The sequence below is a fragment of the Physeter macrocephalus genome, chromosome 9 (assembly GCF_002837175.3).
Source record: "Physeter macrocephalus isolate SW-GA chromosome 9, ASM283717v5, whole genome shotgun sequence".
NCBI lineage: Eukaryota > Metazoa > Chordata > Mammalia > Artiodactyla > Physeteridae > Physeter > Physeter macrocephalus.
The window spans coordinates 19,752,284-19,767,066 of record NC_041222.1 but is presented as its reverse complement, the minus strand read 5'-3'; the positions used below and the strand labels follow the sequence as shown (position 1 = coordinate 19,767,066).

At 46.1% G+C, this 14,783-nt stretch overlaps 1 protein-coding gene across 8 annotated transcripts in view; it reads right to left on the bottom strand.

Annotated features, from left to right (window-relative positions):
• ABCA1 (ATP binding cassette subfamily A member 1) overlaps window positions 1-14,783 on the bottom strand; it is a 145,021-nt gene that overhangs the window by 101,415 nt on the left and 28,823 nt on the right. For all 8 annotated transcript variants that reach the window (XR_003681173.2, XM_028493741.2, XM_028493734.2 and 5 more), the window contains exons 3-5: window positions 11,171-11,264; window positions 6,963-7,104; window positions 5,489-5,607 (exon numbers count right to left, since the gene is read on the bottom strand). Coding sequence is in view for 7 of the 8 variants with exons in the window: in XM_028493741.2 (XP_028349542.1) it covers window positions 5,489-5,607; window positions 6,963-7,104; window positions 11,171-11,264 (355 nt within the window). In the remaining variant the exon portion in view is untranslated. The remainder of the gene's footprint in view (window positions 1-5,488; window positions 5,608-6,962; window positions 7,105-11,170; window positions 11,265-14,783) is intronic.

The following is a 14,783-nucleotide window of genomic DNA, read 5'->3' as shown; positions in this document are numbered from 1 at the left end:
TGGTACGCGGGCCTCTCACTGCTGTGGCCTCTCCCGTTGCACAGCACAGGCTCCGGACGCACAGGCTCAGCGGCCATGGCTCATGGGCCCAGCCGCTCCGCGGCATGCGGGATCCTCCCAGACCAGGGCACGAACCCGTGTCCCCTGCATCGGCAGGCGGATTCTCAACCACTGCGCCACCAGGGAAGCCCAAAAAACAATATTTTTTTTAACATCCTACTTTGGCAATTTTTTGATTGCAGAGATCCCTACCAGCGCCTTGGAAGGGGGCTATGAAAGTGAAACTTCTTTAGCTTCTCAGTAAATCCACTTCAAGCCTCTGGGTTCATGGCAGCCCTTCCAGTAAAGTTCTGGAAGGTAAACCTTGTAGACGAAAGAAAGCCAAGGCTGTGCTTAAGAACTTTTGTCATTATTAGTAATTGAGACCCCTGGTGACTTGGGTTCACACAGTGGATCAACTTGAAAATGACATGTGCTGGAATTTTATACTTTTCAAGGTGCTTTCATTTGACCCTCAGAATACACTGTGAAGGAGAAAGGGGAGGTATTATCTCTAACCTTCATTCCACAAAGATTCACTGGTTGCTTACCAGGTGCCTGATTGTACTGCTATCATGCTGATGCTTGTGACAGAGCCACAAGCAAGGCCCAGCCCTGCCCTCCAGGAGCTACAGGCAGGGGACGGCCCACATCACCAGTCAGTCCCAGGTGCTCCCTCGCCCAAGTACCGACCAAGTTTCCAAGATGAAACATGTTCAGGTTGTTTTGCCAAAGTCCCAATTTCGAGGCAAGGAAAGCTGAGGCCCAGAGAGGATGAACAAATTGGCAAAGCCAAAAGGCAGCCAGGAGCAGACGGGGAGGTAAACTAACTCAGATTAATTGTGTGTCAATTATGTGCTGTGACCTCGCTATCAGTTATCTACAATGTCATCTGATTTAATGCTCAACAACCCACAGAGCAGCTAATCTCCACTTTTCAGGTAAACTGAGGGTCAGAAAGAATCAAAACATGCCCAAGGTTCACACTTAATGAGGGACAGAGCCTGAACGTGTTCTCCAAAGGAATCTTCTTGTGAGGGGGGAGCAAAGTCAGCAAAGACCTATTTCACCATCTTGGTGACATCACTCCCCCAAAACAAATATTAATACAAAGCCCAAAATGCTTTCTCTTACAGCAGCATTTTCCAATCTTCCAGTATTTACAAACTACTCTCACAAGTTTCACCACATCCACATAAAACGATGTCTTCTTTAAATTAACTTCAAGTAATTTTTTCCTATTTAACAGCCTCCTAAGCAATAATACCCATGAAATTGCAATTTGAGATGGGTTAAAATGAAAAGTTTTCATCTGTGTACTGATCAAAATCATCTCAGATACCACACAAGACTCACTCAGAGAAACATTCCTTCTTGCCAGACTGCATCTCACAGAGACAGAATCTAGACCTATCACTTTTTCTAGAGTTTTTGAGAATTTGTGCAACTCTTACACTTCCATTGGACTGTAGTCATGACAGGGACTTAAGAAGAAGGAACGCTCCTCACCTGGACTCCCAAACATTAATTTGGCCCCTACTCAACTGGGTGGTTGTAGGTTTAGGAAGAAGATAATAAAATGTCCAAAAAGTTCCAGTGATGAGAAAACTGAGCGAGGGGCCCCTCTGTAAAGCTTCCTACATGCGTCTTATGAGGATGCTTTCAAGGATAATTAGACTTGTCTATGACTTAACTCTTAAAACTGGTGGTCTTCCCAGTTGGGAGATTGATAGAACAGCACAAGAGAGCTCTGTAGAAAGAGCACTGCACAGGGCAGCAGAAGTTTAGCTGTGTTCAATTCCCAGAATATCCCTCTGGTGGCTGTGCAAACTTGGGAAAGTCCCTCCCGGCTGCTGGATCAGAGTCTTTTCTAGAACAGAAGTTCCGTATGGACAGAGGCCATATTTGTTTTGTACACCTCTGTGTCCCAGCCCCTAGAACAGCGGTTGGGACATATTACATGTTCAATAAATACTGGCTGAACGTTTGAATCGATGAACCCATTTGTCTATGAATGAACTAACCGGCCTCTAAGGTCTCATCCAATAAGTGGAAATAAAACAATGCCCTAGCCCAGCAAACCACGGGACTAGAAAAGAGTATTTGAGCAGACACTCCCCTATCCACAAATTATCAATGGATAGGCCAATGGATTTAGCAGGTGAAGTGGAAGGATAAAACAAGATGAGTCCTCTAACCAGATCACAGGAGCCCGGTGGCCCAGCACAGATGACAACATGGGTTGGTAGGTCTATAAGAGCCCGAATGGCACTGTCCAAAGGGGCTGTCAGTCTCCAGCCTTGGACTGATCCAGGCCTCCAGCCCTGGTCCCACAGTCACCAATGACTTGGATGAGAACAAAGAGAGCTATTTATCAAATTCCTACATGACAGGCAACAAGCAGCAGCAGCAAATATAACATATGGCAAAACCAAAATCTAAAACGGTTTGGGTAGGAGGAGATGACATAGGGAATCTAAAAATGTAAACTAGAAAAGAGATAGATATTCTCCCTTTAGGTTCAAGAAGCCAACAGCACAATTCAGAAATGGAGAGCAAGGGACTTGCAATACCGTATGTTTAAAAGGCTCTGTGGTTTGGGTTGACTGCACATGGAATATGAGTCAGCAGTGTGACGCGGATGTCAAGAAACTCACTGCATTAACAGAAATACGGTGCTCAGAGCAAAGGAGACAAAGCTCTTCCTACTCTGTGTTGGAAGACTTGTAATTTCTGATAAACTTCAACAAAGACGCAGACACACTGAAACACAACCAACCAGAGAAGAGGCAGAAATGGGTGTGCGTGTGTGTGTGTGTGTGTGTGTGTGTGTGTGTGTGTGTGACATTCCAGAAGAGGAAAGGGGCCATTTAGCCTAGAAAAACAAAAGATTTCAGGAAGAGTGGGGGGGCGGAAAAAGAGCTGTCTTTTAACACTTCAAGGGAAATAGATTAGCCTCTTTCTCTGGGAGATAAGCAGACCAGTGAATAGATTCTGATAATTAGAATACCAGTATTCTAATATTGGGTATCCTGCCAATACCTGAGATGAGCTGCCCTGGGAGGGGCAGGTTCCCTCCTCAGCTGGGTAGAGAAGGTTGATGAGGGCAGGACTCTGAACCAAGGACCCTTCCCATCCACGGAGTGACAATGCAAGAGAGCTGAGCCCATCACGCTGTAAGTAGGGGTGTCGGGGCAGAGAAACAGAGGTCTCCAAGTCAGGATCTACACCAACATACCCCAGCCTCAGACGCTGTCTGAAATCTAGAGTGCTAGTCAAATTCAGCAAAAAGTTACTGATTTCACCTCGGAAGAAGCACCATTTCTGTTGCACTTCCCTCTGGACTGAGGTCTGGCTCAGTGCTGCAAGACAGGCAAAGGAAGGTGGAAGCACTTAAGAAGTAGCTGCAGGGCAGTTAAGCGACCATACTGGGTGAATGGAGAGATAAGCCTTGATGGGAGACAATCATACTCAGAGATCTCTCTTCAGAGCTGTGCAGAGAAAGTTGTTTGAATGCAGGTTTGGTTTCTCTTCTCTACGCTGACTCATGTCTCTAGTTGCTCTGCGTCTAAGGAAGCACCCACTAAGATCTGAAACAACACCCGCCCCCATCCAGAGTCTGTTTCTCTGGCCGTGCAGTGCAGAGGCAGAAGAGCAAGGCCAAGTGCTCAGAAATGCATCACTGACACACAGGAGTAATATTGGCTCCCATTTACTGAACACCTACTATGTGCCAGAAACTGTGTTAGGGTTTACATTTCACATTGCAGGTTACTTATTATTTACAGGTGAAGAAATTAAGGCTCAGAGAGGTTAAATGGCTTGCCCAAGATGGCACCACTCCAAAATAATCATAGCTCATATTCACTAAGTGCTTCCCGTGTGCCAGATGCAGTCTTTCAGCAATTAAATGGTTCATCTCCTTTACTCCTCACAACAATCCTATGAGCTAGGTTCTCCTATTGTCTCCATTTTACAGATGAGAAGAGTGGCCCCAGAAGGGTCTAAAGGACTTATTCACAAAGTCACCAAGCTACAAAGTAATACATCGTAGCACTCTTTCCTCTTGGTCACACTGTCTCTGCAGTGGAAGAAATAACCCTGACTCTGTCTCTGGTCCACCAGGCAGGGGGGCCCCCAGCGGATAAGGAAGGACTAATGCTTTGATTGGTGATTGCTACCCCTCTGTGTCCTGTGCTGAGACAGACAGGTGTGCAGGATGGGGGCCTATAGGGCAAGAAAACAGCATCCCGGTGGCCTGATTGTGCATCCAGGAGTGGTCCAGCTGGGAGCTCCTCGAAGCTGACCCAGGAGCCCAAGCACGGTCACACCTGTCTCTGATGTGAGATGACACCTCCCCCGCACCACCCCACACTGCCTGGCCTCCCTTTGTTGGCAGATCCCACCCTGCTCACTGCCTCTTTTCCTGCCCAGGGAAAGCACAGTCTGGCTTCCCAAGAGAAAGCTCCAGTCCAAGTCTGGTTTAAACTCCAGCACTTTACACCATTTCTTCTTTCGCCAAGTGGATGGCAAACTGGGAGTCCTCTCAGCAAAAGCTGGCCCACCCCATTCCTCCCAAACACCAGACTGAGAAAAAAAGTACTTTCCTGGAGCAGTGGCAGCCGCTAACTCCTGATGGCTGCAATTCATCACTCACGCTGTTTAGAACCACCGGTGCATGGAGATGATAAAAAGCAGACTGACTCTCAGTCAGCTTCGTTATTGCTTTTAAATTCTCTACAGACCACGCAGGCCATCACGGCCTGCACCCAGGGGTCTGCTTCCACCACCCCTTGCCCCCCCCGTGGTAGGCCACGCCCAGGGAGGCTGCTCTGTGGTGACTTCTGCAACCAGTGCCTCGGCCAGCAAGCTGCCCGCTCTCAGCCGCTTCCTAGATGGCATGCAGTAAACAGCCCGGGCACAGCCTGGGCACACCCCGGATCAGGGATAAAGGTGTCACTTTTTAAAGCTCAGAGTTCAAATACCCATCAGACTAAATCAAATGACCTGGGGGAAGATGGATTGCATTTTCCTTTTAGAAATGAATGCTTAACTTTCACTTCTGCAAATCGAGTTGCAACTTTAACTGCTCTTACATGCACGGAAGTAGCCCGTCTGTAAATCTTCCCATCATGGCAACCATACGGCCAACTCCAACAAGATGAGGTTGGTAGCAACCTGCCCCCCTAACGGTCCTAACGCCAGGCCGATGCCATTCCTCTCTGGGGGGTTTTCTTCTGTGTCCCCAGAGGAGGCCAGCACACTCACTGAGTCCCTAGTTTCTTCTCAAATACATCCTGCAGAGAGGCCTTACAGCCCAGCCACCGAGGAGGAAAACCCCATAGGGAAGAGCTAAAAGGAACAAGCGCCAGGCCGCCTGGGCTGCTGTCTCTCCCTGGTGCAGGTTAACTTCCAATTACGAACCGGTTCACAGAAGGCTTTTGCTTACCTGAGCTGGAACGCTCGATCTGGTATAATGTCCTTAGAACTTGGCGAATGTTCTTCAGGCTGGTGTCTCTGTGGCTGTACAAAAGAAGTCGCCGAGCATCTGAGAACAGGCGAGACACACTGCAGGGGGTGCAAGAAAAGTAGAAAAGCCCTGGTTAGGCCAGCTGTCTCTCCAGCTTGAACAAAGTACCTGCCAGGAAGATCCAGCCTGGCTGCAGGGTCCTCCGTGGGCCGGCCCTGACCCACTCCTGCTGCCCCCTCCTCCAACGTCACTGAGACCCTAGGCTCACAGACACCCAGCCAACAACCCTGCCCCAAATGCTCGTCCCCATGTGTCCACGCAACCAAATCTTACCAGCCATCAAGGGCCAGCCCATGTTGCTGCCTCTCCAGGAAGCTCTCTCTCTCTCTCACACACACACACACACACACACACTCACACACACGCGCACACAGGTCACCAGGACCAACTTATCCAAAAGACACAGCAGACACAATGCCTAGGGCCCAGGATACTCTTATGGGTCCACAACATTTTAAAATTTCTTTTAAAATCAGAAAAAAAAAAAAATTCAGAAATTCAGAATGAATGCATATAATAATGAATCCAGCCTGGATTATACTCATCTTTATACCAACACAGTTATAAAATAAAATTTTTAATATTGTTGCAAGGAAGAAGGGGTTCATGAAAGCCACAAAGCCTAAGGTCCATGAACATTATAACGTGGCCCTGACTGCCTGGCGGCAGCTTCCCCTAAACTGTCCTGCTACATCTCCTGCAGTTCTTAGTCCTTTCTAACTCATGCCATGGTTCTGTGCCTTCCAAGAATCTTCAACGGCTCATTTGGGAAACACTTATTCAGCCCTAATGTCTGTTGTTGAAGCCAGGAGCCAGGAATACAAAAGTGAAGAAAGCAGCATCCTGGCCCTCAGGGAGCTCACACCCAGGGCTGAGAAAGACGTGCAGGTGAAAGACCGCTGCAGTGTGATAGGGCAGCAATGGAGGAATAGAAGTGATCTGAGAGCAGAAAGGACCAAACTCTCCCAGCCTTGGCTGGGAGCTCCTTGAGGACAGGCCCCTCCCCCTGCACAGCTCTGTATCCCCAGCTCCTGGACCAGCCGTTTCCCACACACAATAAGTGTTTGCTAACCGAGTGTTTGCTCATTAACGGATGAAGCTGATGTGCTCTGTCTCCCTTCTCTACTTACCCGCCAGTTTTTGGAGGAAAAGCTCCCAACCACAGGACTTTCATCTACATAATGTTACTCCTAAAATGCACCAAAGTGAGGTCACACAGTCTTAAATCCTGGCGGCAGTTCTCTCTGGTCTCATTCTTTGGACTTTATCACACAAACCGTCACAAAAGAAGCTTCACTCAAACCCAACCATTCAAAATTCCCCGGAGGTTGAGAAGGAAAAGGAAAAGTATTAACTGACAAGTTTGGGAATGAAAACCTGATCCGGTACTTACATGGACTTGTTAAAGTTTCCAACAACCCCGGGAGCCTCACCAGGAGTCGAATAACGGAAACAGGGGTTATTGGCATTACAGATAATCCCCTGAACCCAAGGAAGTGTTCCTGCAGAGGGCATGGCTTTGTTTGGAAAGTGGCCTGTTGAAATCGAGGAGAAGAAAAACAGAAGGAGAAACATTAATTCTTTGAAGGATTTGGGACTTGATAGGAACCTTTATCTCTTTGGGTTCCACCAAACATTGCTCCATCCCAAATCTGTCCCATTCCCCACATCCCTGAGACCTGCCGCCCTGGACTAATGTGATCCTGAGTTGGAAATATGGCATCCGATAGCGGTTCTTTTTTTTTTTTTTTGCGGTACGTGGGCCTCTCACTGTTGTGGCCTCTCCCGTTGCGGAGCACAGGATCCGGACGCAGAGGGTCACGATAGCGGTTCTTTTTTTTTTTTTTTGCGGTACGTGGGCCTCTCACTGTTGTGGCCTCTCCCGTTGCGGAGCACAGGATCCGGACGCGCAGGCTCAGCGGCCATGGCTCACGGGCCCAGCCGCTCCGCGGCATGTGGGATCCTCCCGGACCGGGGCACGAACCCGCGTCCCCTGCATCAGCAGGCGGACTCTCAACCCCTGCGCCACCAGGGAAGCCCTAGATAGCGGTTCTTAATCTACTTGATATAGTCTGTTGAGTGGGATTCATGACAGCAGCGTTGGGGGAGTGACCAGAGGGGTTGATTAGACCATATACAGAAGGTGCCTGGAGGGCAGCAAGTACTGGCTCCTCATTCCTCCGTCTTCCAGTCTTCCACCACTCACCTCGCCTTTCAGAGACACAGAGCGGCGCTGGCGAGGACCTAATCCAATCCCTTCACACTTGAAGGAGGAAACCACGGCAAGATAAAGTGGCCGAAGAAGAACACTCAGGGAGTCAGTGGGCAGGGCCGGGGTGGGACCCACATTTCTGTGATCCCAGTCATGCCCCTTCCCTCCCACCTGTGGCCTCCTTTATCTGCTAGCTTTTCTCAGTCCCCGTGGCACTGTCCTCTGTGACCTCACCTCCTCCACCAGCGCCCAAACTCCTCAAAGGTGCCTAATGAACGTGCCCACTTGGGGCCCGACGCCGCCTCTGAGGCTCCTGCTGTTCCTCCTCCCGTCGGAGCTCCGAGCCCCATCCAACAGGCCGCCTCTTCCTCCCTGCCCCTCCCTTGCTTACGGAGGCCCTTCTTACAAACCGCAGGACTGCGTGCACAGGGGCTGCTGTGCCACGTCACAGGCCATGGGGCTGCTTACGGGGATCAAGATAAACGTGCCCTGGAACCAGGGGCTCTTAACCTGAGACCAAGCACGTGTGGATTCCAGTGACAGAAAGGCTGAGGCTCCACGCTCATCATATTCTCAGGGTTATCTGTGACCCCGAAAGAGTTAACAAGCATTAAGAACCATGGCTCTGAGCGGTGAAGAGCCGTATAGCTTCACAGGCTTTAGGGTCAAACCAACTGGGATTTACATCCAGTCTCTGCAACTTGCTAAGCAGTGACTTTGGCCAAGTCACTGACCCCTTAACCCTCAGTTTCCTCATCTATAAAATGGTGGTAACAATACAATCGATTTCGCAGAGCTGCAGTGAGTATTAGGTGAGTTTTTACAAGCAAAGCATGTCGCAGAGTGCCTGGCAGAGATTAAGGCACAGTGAACGGGCCCGTTAGGGTTACTGAGGCGCTGTGGTGGCCAGCCTACACTAGTACTTCCTTGGCTCTTGCCCAGCCAGGAACACTCCTTCCATCACACAGCCCCCCGCTGCCCAGGCAGAAACCCGGTTTTATTCAGCTTACTATTTTCATGCAAATGGACTAACAGAGTCTCCCCAGAAGTTCACCCACAGCAAGGACTTGCTACACTTTGCATTTCAATATTGGGGTCCGTCTATCTTTCTTTTTCTTCTATCCACATTCCAACCAGAGGGGCAACATCCAAAGCAAGGATGAACCAAGATCTGGTCCCTGTGGCCGTCCTCTGCAGGGACTCTGGCCTGTTGAACATTTACCCAGTTAATCCCCTTATCTCCCTGTTAATAGTTCAAGGAAAACCAAACAAGGTCCCTTGCCTAAGTCAGCTGCTCCTCTTTCAGGGGAGATTTATGTAACCCAACCAAATACTCAAAGGACCAAGGGATTCTCCCCTTTAACCTCCAGGAAATACTGGCACCCAAGGCAGGGTGATGTTGGTCCAACACACCAACAACATGCTTCAGTCTAAACCTTGGTGAGCGAAGCAAAGACCCTTCCTCGTGTGTCGTGTCCCACCTGATTTGCAAATAAAAGCAGGGTGAGCACTTGGCATTGGTGCACAGGATGACAACCAAGTAGCTTAATGGAGTCTCATGACCCAGGGAAGTGATTAGGACCTTGATGGGTCTGGGTCAAACTGGGAAAGATATATAGGGAAGAATTAGATACCAATCCTTTGTGCCTAGAGACAAGACACCTCTGTAAGCCTCACCTTAACTCTCTGCCCTTCCAGCTAGGTCCCTAGAAGGTGGTGAGAACAGGAAGTAAGGTTGCAGTAAGTACATAGATGGAGGGCAAAAGTCTTATCTATCTTCCGTAAGTATAGGAATTTCACAACATTTCTGAGAATTGGTGGTCTGGATTCAGAGAGATTTGGGTCAAAATTCAACAACTTGCCCAAGATCACAACCTCAGCAAGTGGCAGAGCCAGGATCCAAACAAACCCGTCTGTCTGATACCAAGGTCTGCACTATTTCCCTTACACCGTCTTGTCTGCTTGTGATAATTCCTGAGAAAGAATAGCTCATCAGATGAAAAAGCTGAGTTTTCCCTAAAATGTGTACTTCAGTGGGGCTTAGGGTAATGCTTATACAAAATCAAATACACACTTGTTCATCCATCTTTGAGGTTCCAAACAAGAATGCAGTGTTACCTTCCAGGCCCACAAACTGAGTGTGTATTTCATCGTAAGCTCTTTTTCTTTTTGGTGAAATCAGAAAATCACATCTGGTAGAATGTTTTGAGGTTTCGTGGGGTTTTTTAAAACTTGAATATGTCTAATGTGTACTAGCAAATTAGCAGGTAAATAACTGCCACTACGTGCCCTGAGAGACACGGGACCAGACCAAGAACACAATTCAAAGGTGACCCCAGCCCTACCTCTTCTTCCCTGGGGAACTGTATCCTGCACACCTATAGGGCTGGTGGGATGTGGGTAGAGCTGGTTAATGACAGGAAAAGTCACTGGAGCCATGCAAAAGAGTTCCCAGCCAAACCTCCCCCATAAATGCTAATCTTTTAGACCGGGACATTTTTGCAGTATTAATCCATCCAGCAAGCCCAGCCAGGAGAGAAAGACTGTGACTGTGGGGTAACACAACAACCATATGGGGTAGGTCTTATTATTCCCTTTTTATAGAGATGAGGAACCCCAGGTACAGAGAAGCCAAGCCACTTGCCCAAGGTGACATACCTGTGTTGAAGCCGGGACTCAAACCTAGGTAACCTGACATCTAGAGCTTGTGTTCTCAGCCACTACTGTATTCTCTATGCTCACTGAAAAGGCCGTCATCCAAACACATGATTGGGAGGCAGATGACCTGAGTTTTATTTCATCACTGTCACTTGATACATATGTGACCTCGGGCAATTCCCTGCACTTCTCTGAGCCCCAATTTACTTATCAAGAAATTAAAGCAAATGACAGCAATTATAAAAGTCCATTATACAAGGTTGTTATGAGAATCAAATGAAATAATATTAGTCAATCTGAGATGTTCTACACAAATGCTGCTTAAAATTATATGTTCCATGATTGATTTGCAACTGTGTGATAAAGACATAATGCATATGAAAAAGCCCGGCAGGGACCAGATGATAGTGGTATTAAGGTATTGCCTTAGGGGGCTTTTTTAATTACCCCTTTCTGAGCTATCACTAAGGTTATTTTACTTTCATGATTGAAAATGCATGAAACAGATGTTGGCTATTATTATAATTACTATTATCACCATCTACTAGGACTGAAAATGGTTTCCTGAGCTCATGCCTTATTAAACAATTGGAAGCCTAGCTTTTCTGTTCCAAACCATTTGCACTGTTTCCTAAAGATAGCATCTTGGGAGAGGTCACATTTAGCCCATGCCCATTGCCTGGATTCCGCTTGCCAGCAGTAAGTCTCAGGCGGGATGCTCATATACTCACATTCATGTTGTTCATAGGGTGGGTAGCTCAGCCGCACGGAGATCAGGATCAGGAAGATAAATAGAGGCCAGGCCACTTCCAGCAACAGCTGACACTGAGTGGGAAATAAGACAGAGCACTGTGAATTAAACAAACAAAAAAATGGAAGCCTAATGCTATTGAGCTTTGGGAAATCCACAAAAAAAGTTAATTAAACAATTGATCAGGGCTTCCCTGGTGGCACAGTGGTTAAGAATCCGCCTGCCAATGCAGGGGGCATGGGTTCGAGCCCTGGTCCGGGGAGATCCCACATGCCGCAGAGCAACTAGGTCCATGCACCACATGGACCAGCCTGTGCTCTAGAGCCCATGAGCCACAACTACTGAAGCCCACGTGCCACAACTACTGAAGCTCGCGCACCTGGAGCCCGTGCTCCACAACAAGAGAAGCCACCGCAATGAGAAGCCCGCGCACCGCAACGAACAGCAGCCCCCACTCGCCACAACTGGAGAAAGCCCGCGCCAAAGACCCAACGCAGCCATAAAAATAAATAAATAAATAAACAATTGATCAACTTCTCCAGCCTCTCTTACCACTCTCTAAGCTTTGATAATACCGAATTGTTTGCAGTTCTCACCTTATAACTTACTATTCCATACCTCTGTGTTTTCCCTACAAAAGGGAAGATGCTTCCCACCCTGCTTCATCTGGCTCACTTCCACTCATCCTTCAAGATTCAACCAGGCACAATTTCCTTTACTAAAATCTCAGGCTGAGCTGGAAGCCCTTCTGCTGTGCTCCCAGAGTAACCCATGCATCCTCCTCCCATAACAGTTTCCCTGAGCCCCTGAAATCATGTTTTTATCACTGGCTTCCTCACTACAATATGAGTACCCTGAAGGCGGGCACTGGATCAAGTTATCGTTGCATCTCCAGCCTTAGCTAGTGTCAGGTATGTTATGACCATTTGTTAAAAGAAGAGGGCCAGGGCAACCTGCTGTGCTAAATACACACCACCTTGGCTCTAAAGGAACACACAAAGTTGCCCCCTGCAGGGCTGAGAATAGGGCTCCAAAGGACAATGGAAATTCACATGCAGTTCCATAGTGACCTGTGTGCCCCCAGGACTGGAAAGATCTGGGAAGAGTGCAAAGTCCTTCCCCATCCATCAAGATCTGGTCACCACCTTCTCCAGTGGGTTAGAAGATCATTAAACATTTGTAACTGTGATCCACCAGTTAAAGCAATGGGGTTTCTCTAAAGGAAAAACCTGCCTCAGTGAGTTACCAGGGGATAAATAAGCACAGGGACAGGATGGAAATCATGAGACATAATCTAACTGAACCTGTGGTGTTCGGACAACTAGTTCCACGGCCTGAAGACTCACCTCTTTCATTCCTTTCAGTTCTGGACTCAGATGTTCTAACTAGGATGAACACCAAAGAGCCCAGAATAGTCACGGGCCCTTGTGGTTGAGAGTAGCTACAACTGTGGCTTCAGAGCCAAGAGAACACCGATATGAAATCCCTCCTTTTATTTAAACAGAATTTTTTTTGATCCCCAAGTCCACATATTTTTATTGTGGAAATTTTGAAATTAAAAAAAAAAAATACAGAAAAGTAGAAAAGAATAAATATAAATCACCATTAATCCTACTTCCTGGAGATAATCCCTAGTAAATTAAGCTAACAATGGTTCTCCATTAATATTTTTTTGTCTTTTTTTCCTATTCATACATAAATAATAATTTTTCTCTACAAAATTGAGATTATACAGCATATATAATTTTGTATTTTGCTTTTTCATTGAACATCATACTGGGAGTGTTTTCCATGACATAAAATACTCTCTTAAAATATGGATTTTAATGGCCACTTGATACTCCACGCTGTGAATAGATCATAATTAATTTAACCTTTCTGCTTCAGATTGGTTTTAGCTTTTGTTTATTATTTGTCATTGGATTTCTGGTATTTTACATTCCAAGACCTTTGATATGCTTCCACATTAAACTCTTTTTTAAATCTTCTTTTTAGAAGGAAATACATGGATGAGGACAGTGGATGTCCTAGGATGATAAGAACATGGGTGATTATTTTAAACACCTTCCTGTGTTTTCTAAATTTTCCATAATGAGCATGTATTACTTCTCTAGTAGAACAAAGAAACAAACAAAAACCCACTGTTACCATATAACTATGAAGAATAGTTTGCTCTAGATAGCACACCAGGAAAAAAAAAGACAAATGGGTCCTTCTTTGGAAGAAAGCATGCTGTCAATGGGGTCTCCAAGACCAAAGATGGGGCTGGTCTTGCTAAATATTTCTGTAAATAATCCCAAAGAGGCAACACACAGTGAAATCTCCAAGCTTTCAAATGATATTCAGCCTCCTCTACCAGCTGAGCTGCAAGTCCCTCCTTGTTGGGCTCCCCAAGTACCCTGAGCCTCTACCAGCACTGGGCATAGCAGGGGCTCCTCCTTTAGTGTCCCTTTCTTCTCACTGAGCCTGCCGCATGATAAGGGCTTTAAGAATGTGCAAGAGGGAAGAGATATGGGAACATATGTATATGTATAACTGATTCACTTTGTTGTAAAGCAGAAACTAACACACCATTGTAAAACAGTTATACTCCAACAAAGATGTTAAAAAAAAAAAGAATGTGTGTTGAGTGAGAGAATGAAATGAAGTTTACAAAATAATAAAGATGGAAATGTAAGTCAGTTGAGCCCTTTGGGAAAGCAACTTGGCCATATGTATTCAAAAGATATGTTTATTCCCCTTGACCAAACAATATTCCTAGAAATTCATCCCACAGAACTAAGTTTAAAATATCAAAAAGCTATATACACTAAGTTACTCATTCATTCAAACACTATAATTGCAAAATATTGGAAACAACTTAATTGCACAGCAATAGAGAAATGATTAAATATGGCACATCTACTCAACAATACATCATGCAGTCACTACAACAAGGTTTATGAAACACAGACACTATTAAACATATAATATTAAGTGAAAAAAGTGGAACACAAAATTGTATGCATTCCAAACTTACAGCTAAATAAAATCACTCACAAATATTAACAGACGGGAGTAAAACTTCCAAAAAACGGTTTAACTGTGAATAAATTCAGAAAAGGATAATGAAGTAAAAAAAAAAAAAAAAAAAAACCAACAAAACCGAAATTAAATGAAGAGTATGAGTAAGATAGTCATCAACCTTGAAGCTCTGAAGCTACCATGTGTACTTTTGCGATAAATAGTAGCTATCATTTACTTTTTTAGAGTCAAGTGTGTAGCAGGCACATTATATATGGATTATTTCATTTAAGCCTGCAAACAACCCTGAGATGTAGGAACCATTATTGTCTGTATTTTATATGTGGCAAGGCTAAAGCTCAAGGAAGGGTAAGTCACAGAGAAAGTCAGTGGCAGGGTTGAGATTAGCAGCTAGTTTTGCTCAACTCATGTGGCCCAGGTAGGAAATGACCCCACTAGGTGGCACAGTCAAAAAATACCAACAGGTTCCACAGAGGTAAAATGAGCTCATGACCTATAGGTTTATGATAGTTACAGCCAATCCTGAGCACCTACTGTGTACCAGGGATTTATATAACTCATCTCTAATA